Source organism: Nematolebias whitei, chromosome 10 (assembly GCF_014905685.2).
Source record: "Nematolebias whitei isolate Nwh7 chromosome 10, NemWhi1, whole genome shotgun sequence".
In the NCBI taxonomy this organism is placed as follows: domain Eukaryota; kingdom Metazoa; phylum Chordata; class Actinopteri; order Cyprinodontiformes; family Rivulidae; genus Nematolebias; species Nematolebias whitei.
This window is the reverse complement of record NC_056507.1, coordinates 9,510,887-9,520,182: the sequence shown is the minus strand read 5'-3', so window position 1 is coordinate 9,520,182 and position 9,296 is coordinate 9,510,887. Positions and strand designations below refer to the sequence as shown.

Below are 9,296 nucleotides of genomic sequence, written 5' to 3'. Positions count from 1 at the left end.
TCACCTTTTATGGGCTCTAGTCTCACCTGTCTCAACTTTTATGGGCTATGGTCTCACCTGTCTCACCTGTATGGGCTCTGGTCTCACCTGTGTTCATCCATCCATCATGGGAGCAGCATCTTGAGCAGGGACGTTCAGACCTCACTCTCCACAGCCACCTCTTCTGGGAGGACTCCAGTATGTACCCAGACCAGCTGAGAGACCTAAACCTAATCCACAAGATGCCTCAGTCTGGGACAGCGTTCTGTCTCACCTGTCTGACTCACCTGTCTGACTCACCTGTCTGACTCACCCGTTCTGCAGTTTCTGGTCGATCTTTGATGTATTTTTGTTTTCAGGAGAGAAGAAGTCCAACTGAAGAACAAAACACGAAGCAGCTGAACAATCGTCTTCATGCAGACACTTCAAACTGACTCCTCCTCCTCCTCCTGGCTCCTCCTCCTGACTCCTCCCACATTCTGGTCTCTTTTTCTAGATGATTTAACTCCACCAGTAGCCCGTAGTTTAACAGTTCTGACAGTTCTGTGGCATTTTTCCTCCTGACCACTTTTTTTTAATGAAAAACTTTTTGACAACAGATTATTGATGAAACTTGTACAAAATAAAATAAATGTTGAACGTTGTTTTCTGTTTTTATTTAAGTTTAGACTTGTTTATTTTTTTTAAATTTAGACAAAGAAAGGCTGAACAGACAAACGATTGTTTCTACTTCAGATACGCTGAACGTAAAATGAATGTAAAATCCAAAAAGATTAACGTCATCTTAAACATAACATTTAAACTCTTCTGAACTTATTGTTTCCCACAGAATTTAGACCCAAACAGTTCAGTTCTTTTTGCTTGATATCAAATAATCACTGATCCTGATCCAGACATTTATCACCCACCGCTATGAAAAGTGGATGATCATCACCTGTGTATTCGTCCATCCATCCATCGGGGGGCGGCAGCTTGAACAGGGAGGTCCAGACCTCTCTCTCTACAGCCACCTCTTCCAGATCTTCTGGGAGAACTCAAAGATGTCCACAAACCAGCTGAGAGACATAAGCCTCATTCAAAAGACGCTTCAGTTCGGGACTGAGACATGTTCTGGCTGCTTCAGTTCATTCAGAAGACACCAAGGGGGGTTGGAGTCAGCCTACCTCTGATGAGCCTCTGTGCTGCTGACTGAGGTAGCAACAGTGCCAACGTGAAGGAAAAAAAACCATGAAGCTGCGGCTCAGTAATGTGATGAACTGATATTAGTTGCGACCGCTCACTGGTGGGATTAAACAGCTGCAAACAGATTACTGAGAGAATGATGACGACCCACAGCAACACTGTACAGTAGTTCCTCACTTATCACACGAGTTACGTCCCAGACACCCCCATGATAGGTGAACATTTGCAAAGTAGGGTCTTTATATTTTAGTATTTATATATATATATTAAGGCTTTATAAACCTCCCACACTCTTGCAATGTTCTTAATGTTCTAAACCCTCTAAGCGTTCTAAAAGAGAAATGGCGGTTTTGGTCGCGCTTGATTATTTTAAATAAACTATGCTGCTTGTGCGGGCAGCACGGTGGCGCAACTAGTAGAGCTGCTGCCTCAGCGAGCAGGTCCCTGGTTCAAATCCTGGTCCAGGGGCCTTTTTGGGCGGAGTTTGAAGGTTCTCTCCGTGCATGTGTGGGTTTTCTCTGGGTGCTCCGGTTTCCTCCCACAGACCAAAAACATGCATGTTAGGCTGATTGGTAACTTTAAATTGTCCCTAGGTGTGAGTGAGAGAGTGAATGGTTGTTTGTCTCGTTTGTCTCCATTTGTCCCTGTGATGGACATGTGACCCGTTCAGGGTGTACCCCGCCCCTCGCACAGTGATTGCTGGACATGGGCACCGGCGACCCCCGTGATTCAAAATGGAAGAAGCGGGTAAAAGATAATGGATGGATGGATGCTGCTTGTGCAGCTCACTCAGGTATAAGACCAACCCCCCGCCTCAATCATCAATCTGCAAACCACAGAACCGGACTCCACCTCCTGGCTGCATTGGGAAACGCATAGAAAAGCCTAACTCTCACCTTTAACGGGTCCGGCTTACTGCCGGCAATGTGAACTGCACTTTTGCACCACTTGTATAGAGACCCCCACCACAACACAGTCAAAAGACTTTTGCAAGTCCACAAAATACATGTATACTAACAAGTCTGGATCTCATGAAGGATCAGGGTTTTGCGTACCTGCAGGTTTTCACTTTATAAATCGGAGGACAGAACTCTTGCCGATTCGGTTCTTTCTCTGTGTTGTCCACTCTGTAAAGTTTGAGAGAGCCTGTGTTGCCATGGCAACAAGTCTGTTTTCACTGAAAGTTGCAAGAATTTCAGGTGAACGTTGACAAATCTGTGATTAAGTAAAAAACAGGTTAATGTGGAGCTGAAGCTAAAATCCTCCTTCAGTCTGGTACGCCTGAATGATGAAACCTGAAGAAGCGGCGGTGGCATCAACGCAGCTTCCCTCCGCGGCAGCGCAGAAGGCTGCAGAAGGTTTTCCTGAATGTGACGTTGCACAGCGAGTAGCAGCAAGGGTTGATGGCGCTGTTCACGTAGCACAGCCAGTACCCGGTGGCCCACAGGGCATTGGGGATCTGGATGTGCCAGAAGGCGGCGATGACGGCCATGACGTTGTATGGCGTCCAAGTGAGGATGAAGGCCAGCACAATGGCCAGGATGGTGTTGGTGACCCTCCTCTCCCTTGCCAGGACACGCCGCCGTCTCCTCTCCTGGGAGGTGAAAGTCGGACAGAAGGCCGCTGAGGCTGTGCCATGGGGGTCGGTGTTGGACAAGGAGTCGTTTTCTGTCTTGTTGGAGCTTCCGTCTCCTGCGTGGTACGAGGCGGCACGAGACGGACGTTGCTGAGGAAACAGACGGGTCACGTTAGTGACATCACACTAGAAGCATCTGCTGCTGAACAGTTCTCACAAACAGGAAGTGAGCTGCACCTACCAGTTGTTTCCAGTTGTCCATCGTCTCCACCATGGACGCTCTTCTCCAACTCTGAGACCGGTCTGAGCCTGTGTCACTGGCTGCCCAGCTGCGCCGTTTTAGAAGGAAGTCTTTAATGGAAGGACTGGGGGACCTGAGCGATCCCCGCTCCACCTGGAGCGCGCTCAGTCTGCGGTGGCTTGCTGCCGACAGGCGGCTGTAGAGTCCTATCATGACCAGTGCTGGCAGGTAGAAGGATGGCAGCGTGGTTCCCAGAGTGACGGCTGGGCTCGCCAGTAGCTGAATGTAACACTTTCCATCTGGGACGGCTCGCCGGCCCCCGACTCGCTGCCAGCACAGGATGGCGGGGGTCCACAAGACGAAGGACAGTAGCCAGGCAGCGCCAATCATCAGACCGGCCACATGGCCTGTCCGCCACGCTGGGTAGCTGAGAGGCCGCGTCAGACAGAGGTACCGGTCCAAACTGATGAGCAGCAGGTTCAGAACAGAAGCGCTGCTCACCGCGTAGTCCAGGACAAGCCACATGTCGCAGATCAGGGCCCCCATGGGCCAGTGGTCCCGCAGCTGGTACAGCGTGTACACATTCATGGACATCAGGCCGATGAGCAGGTCAGCCGCCGCCAGACTCAGCAGGAAGTAGTTGTTGAGTGTCCGCAGGTGACGGTTCACTTTGAAGGAAAGGATGACGAGTGTGTTGCCCAAGACCGTAAGCACGCTCAGGGAGCCGGTTACCATGACGATGAAGATCAGTTGAGCAGTGTTCCAAGGATATGGGGCTCTGATTGAAGACTGGGAAGAGGCATTCAGACATGGGCGGAGCCAATCAGAAGAGTTGAGATCTGGTGTCAGTCCCATGTCCCCTACAACAAACACATCAGGTTTAGATTACCCTAACCTGAACTTTAAAGGATAAATTCAGTTTATAGTCTGAAATAATCTGCCTTCATCGGCTCGAAAACTGTTTGAGCTGCAGATTAACCCCCACCACCACCTGACGGTCATCAGGGAGGAGATCCTAGTAGACAGAGACCCTGATGATCCTCAGGAGGGAGGGGAGGGATTTTAATCTGCATGTGAGCCGAGCTTGTTTTGCTGTTTGACGCTCGGAGCTCTGTGTTCAGTTTGAACTGAGAAAATCATCTTCAGGTACAGAACTGAAGTGCATGTGTTTTGATCTTTAAGCTTTTAGGATTTGCCTGGAAGGCTGAATGTACTTGATCCTGATTAAAAACAACAACAATAACTAAGCTACAAACAAACAAACAAAAAACCTGCAACATGGAAATTCCTAAAGATTTGGGCTCATGTTCTGGTACTTTCTTCCTTCCTCTTCAAGCTCTGACTTTCAGGTGGATTTCGTCTATTAGTTTTTTGTTTTTATCGTCTTCTTTTGACTTTTCCCTCTTCAGGGGTCCACAGCGAGTCCTCCTCCCTCTCACTCTGTCCTCACTTCATCTACCTCCATGTCCTCTCCAACTGCATCCATATATCGCCTCTTTGTCTTTTTCCTGACTGCTGCATTTCTAACATCCTTCTACCAATATACCCACTGTCCCTCCTCTGGACATGTCCAAACCACTGTCCCTCCTCTGGACAAGTCCAAACCACTGTCCCTCCTCTGGACATGTCCAAACCGTCTCAGTCTGGTCTCTCTAACTTTATCTCCCAGTTGTTCAACCTGTGCTGTACCTCTGATGATCTCATTACTAATCTTATCCATCCTTGTCTCTCCTAAGGAGAACCTCATCATCTTCATTTCTGCCACTTCCAGTTTTGTCTCCTGTCTTTTTGTCCATGTCTCTGTCTCCAGACCAGACAACATAGCTGGTCTCACTGCTGTCTTATAAACTTTTCCTTTGACCTTTGCTGACACACTTGTCTCAAATCCCTCCTGAAACTTTATTCCATCCTCTCCGTCCTGCCTGAACTCACTTTTTTGGTTTTATTGATGAATTATTTGTAAATAAACTGACTTGCTCATTTCAGATAAAACACTGAAAAGGTTATTAATTTGGTTACAAATAGCACCGTGATTTATTCCTGACCAACATGTTTTAATATCCGCATCAGTTTGAAAAACACATTTTATTTTTAAAGCTACAAAGATGAACCAGAGCCTGATCTTAAGCACATTAAAAATCATATTTCTACATTTGACTTCATCAGTACAAGATATTTTAATTATTTTTTTGTGGAAAAAAAAAAGGCAGAATTTTCTGGGCTTGGATTATCAAAATTAAGAAGTTAATCTGTTTAAATTTATTTACGAACAAATTTTATGAGCATCAAAGATGAATTCACTCGATATTTAAACTTCAGCAGCGTTCAGAAGAAAAACCTGGTCTGTAAGTTTCTTTATGACGTTTGCAAATAAACAATAAATATAAATAAACAGTAAATAAAACAAACAAATTTGATAATCCGAACAGATTAAGCTTTCTGCTGCAGAAAAGTTGTATTCTATAAACAAACTCTTTGCTGTAATTGCCAAATAATTTATTCAACTTCATTTTCCCCAAACTTTAATGTTTATTTACTGAATCCTTCCTGAACAGAACTTTGATTTCTCTTATCGTTTTCTAATTTGAAATTTTTACTCATTAAGATTTTATTTTTCTTATTTTCGAGGCGTTGCTGAATAGACCAACAATCCTAAAGTTAATTTTAACAAATTAATCTTTAAAGGGAAATCATTCAGAAATAAAGAAGCTGAACATTTTCCTGATTTCAGATCTGTGATCAACCTTCAGTATTTTGATCAGCAGTTAAAAGGTTTCGTCTTACCGCCGCTCAGTGCCACCGTCACATCCTCTTCTTCATCATCTTTACCATCAGCAGCTGTTTATAAGCTGAGGAAGGTCTGGACCTTCCTCATCTTCAGAGTCCAAGCTCCGCCTCCTGCAGCTGATCCCAGACCATCCTTCCAGTGGACAGCAGGACAGCCTGAGACAGTCCAGCACAGCAGCAGAGCAAACGTCGCTTCCTTCCAGGGATTTATTCCATCGTGTGAACTCTTCAGAATGTTCTCCATTTTGTTTCAGTTAAGGATTAAAAATTACAAAGTCACTTGTTTAAAATGAAACGTTTGGTTTTTCAGTTATTTCTGATGTGTCCAGCTACGAACAGAACCGGTTCTTTCCGTAAGATCACCAGGATCCACAGCAGAAGCACCAGTTTGTTTGTCTGGAGCTTTTCTTTGTTGAATTCAGGCAGTTTTTAAAAATTTAGCGCTCCTCAAGTTTAAACATTAATAAAATGCTGTGAGGACAACACGGGCCTCAGGATCTGACCTGGACAGACTCACCTGCAGGAAGATTGACAGGTCTATGATCCTCCTACTGTAGACGCTCCTCATCACCGCTCTCCTCAGGGAGGAACTCTAAGATCAGATCCAGAACTCTGGATTTCCCGTTTCATCCTAATGAAACCTGCAGGACGTTCACTTCGTGTAAAACCCGTTCCTGCAGAACAAACTCAGCAGCAGTCGTCGTGTTTTCACCTTTGAGCTACGACACCAGAGCGTCGTCACATCCGTCACACACGAGTCCCGACAAGAAGGAAGTCTTCACCAGGAGAAACGCTTTAATTACAGCACGTCTCAAGTCCAGTCGGATCGTGACACGGCGGTACCTGCAGGTTCTAACTGCACAGCCTGAACACACACACACACACACACACACAGACACACACACACAGTTTGAAACATTCACTGATCAAGTAAAACCAGGAGCGCTCGTCTCTGAACACACAGCTGCTGCTTCATGGACCCGACAGCTCCAGCACCTCTGGGCTCAACGGTGGTGGGGGGTGTCTGAGAGGAAAAGTCGGTTCAAGTTTGATCCGACAGACGGAGGTCTGATCTGTGGGTTCTGATCTGTTGGTTCTGATCTGATGGATCTCCCAAGAAGCTGCAGTTTGAGGTTGTTGTTTTTTTTAGATCCGATTCGTACCCTTTCTAAACACCCGTCAGAACCGGTCCAACAGGGCCGTTCCTTCTGCCACATTAAACTGGGACAAACTTCACTCCAATTTTTGCTGCTTCTTCAGAACCAGGTCCAGATCCAGAGTTGAGCTGAGCTGCAGGTTTTGTTCTGCTGCTCCTTAAACCAAAGAACGAACAAACAAACAAGTTTATTTTTCCTTCAAACCTGAAATTTTCAGAAGAGGTTTAATAAAAACTCCCATGATGCTTTGTGGATTCTGGCTGTTAAAGTCGTTCAGCGTCTCTGAAGCAGCGTTCGGACCGGCACCAGATGTGATCAGTATGTAATTTCACCATGTTCTTCACCATCTGAAACACGGCACGACTCCTGTCCTCAGAAGACGAGACTGCTGCGGGTGAAACGGACCGGTTCCGATGAGTTTTAAAGCTGAACAAGATCTGGACTGGACCCAGAACCGGGTCCAAGCAGTATTCTGGATGACAATCAAGAGGCATCTCCAGGAGCAGAAGTCAAACTGAGTTTTAATATTTTGAAGCTGAAAGAAGCAGCGTGAAGACCCGACCCATTCTGCTTGAAAAGAACCGTCAGCAGCTTCGCATGAGACAAGGTCCGTTCAGAACCACTGATCCAGTCCTATTTTCCAATGATCCAGACTTTGCCGTTAGTGGTTCTGGATCAACAGATCTCCAGACTTTCAGTGCGTTTCCTCCCAGTTTCAGAAAAACGTTTTAAACTCCGACCTGAGGAGGAACCAGAGCTGAGCCGGACTAGAACTCACGGTCTCTCAAAGGTCTCGAAATGTTCGCAGGGAGGTGTTTCTGAGTCCTGCATGAAGCTCTCCTGACAGAAACGACCCGAGGCCGACAGTTCTCGTCTTCTTCCAGCTGCTCCCTTCTTCAGGGGACACAGCAAACTAACTCACACGAAGACTTGGAGGTTGTTTTTACTCCGGATGCCCTTCCTGACACCACAGACCACCGAGCCACCACAGCCCTCTGTGTGGAGCAGGGAGCTGCTATCTAGGGAACCTGGGGGAGCAGATGGTGTTAAGGGCCTTGCTCAAGGGCCCAAAGTGGGGCAAACAAGGGTGGAGGCAGGTGTGGGTGTTCCACCTTCCCCACCCACATTTTGATGTCGTCAGTCCAGGGAGTTGAACCTGTGACCTTCCGATCACAAACCCACCTTTAACCTCTGCACCACCACTCCTCATAACTTGAGGCAGACATTCAGGTCCAAAAACCAGGTCGGTAAAAAACAACAATTTAAAAACTGATCCGAATCGGTTTCCTTCAGTTCTGAAGTGCACTCAGAACAGAAAACAGTTTACAAGCCGTGCACAGAAAACAAGACGCGAGCTTCAACTCAAACTTTCAGGATTTAGTCTCCAACTGTCGCAACTCCCACAGAAACTGATCCGAGCGGCTCAGACTCCGTGCGCTCCCACTTTATCTGAAAAACAAACGATAACGGAGCTCGACAGAAAACAGGATTCTCACTCCAACAAGGTGATTTCCTTGATGGTCACATGAAGGACCTCTCAGGTCCTGGTTCAGGTCTTGAGAGGATTTATTTCGAGTATCATATAAAACAGAACTTCAAGCATTTTAGGACTGAAAAACTGATTTTGCAGTCACTGATCTGCTTTTTAAAAGTTTTCAGACAGAAGCAGCGACGACTGAGGGGAAACGAAAAGAGAAGCAGCCACAGTCCAAACAAAAGGATCTTTAGAAAGTCTGGAGAACTGCTGATCCGGATCACGTCAACAGGTTCCAGGACGTCTGGATCATTGGAAGGAAAATTAAAAAGCTGAACGGATCAGGAGGTCATCTTGTTATTTTACACATTAATACAGTTTGTTCACACATGATGGATGAAAGTCATTCATTAAAAACGTGCTCTCTCTCACACACACACCTGTTCAGGCCTCATGTAGCACCAAACACACTGTAGTGCAACTGTGTGTTTTTAGGAGGGGGGGGGGTGTAACAGTTTATGTCGTCTCCCCCTCAAACCCCGCCCCCGACAGAAAATGTTTCCCGTCATGAACAGATTTTTTTAAAACTCTTTGATGATCTGCAGCAGGTTCAGTTTGTTCAGTCTCACCTCGCCTTCAGTCTGCTGTCAGTGTCCTCTAATGTCCAATGTCCCCCCCTCACCCCGACGGGACGCAGCGGCGTCCTTCAACCCCCCCATCCTAGTTTCAGACTTACGAATACATACGATACAAAAACACTCCGGTCACGACTTCACATCAGGTTCGACATCTCACAGCACCGAGTGCAGGAAATGTGTGAGGACCCCCCCCCCCCCAGCTCCTCTTCCTCCCCTCCTCAAAAGATGGCACTTCATTGTGTGGAAACTAAACGTGGATCGA

The 9,296-nt window shown here is 46.6% G+C and overlaps 2 protein-coding genes across 2 annotated transcripts in view; one reads left to right on the top strand and one right to left on the bottom strand.

Moving 5' to 3' along the window:
* Nucleotides 1–622, top strand: part of mdkb (midkine b) — a 7,421-nt gene extending 6,799 nt beyond the window's left edge. The window contains exon 5 of the mRNA XM_037682626.1: nucleotides 339–622. Coding sequence (XP_037538554.1) covers nucleotides 339–358 — 20 coding nt within the window. The 3' untranslated portion in view covers nucleotides 359–622. The remainder of the gene's footprint in view (nucleotides 1–338) is intronic.
* Nucleotides 623–2,411: 1,789 nt separating this feature from the next.
* Nucleotides 2,412–3,833, bottom strand: chrm4b (cholinergic receptor, muscarinic 4b). The gene is made up of 2 exons (XM_037683118.1): nucleotides 2,979–3,833; nucleotides 2,412–2,887 (listed from the first exon to the last, which is right to left on the bottom strand). The coding sequence occupies exons 1-2, from the start codon at nucleotides 3,831–3,833 to the stop codon at nucleotides 2,477–2,479; spliced, it is 1,266 nt and encodes a 421-aa protein (XP_037539046.1). The 3' UTR covers nucleotides 2,412–2,476.
* Between the last annotated feature and the right edge of the window lie 5,463 nt (nucleotides 3,834–9,296).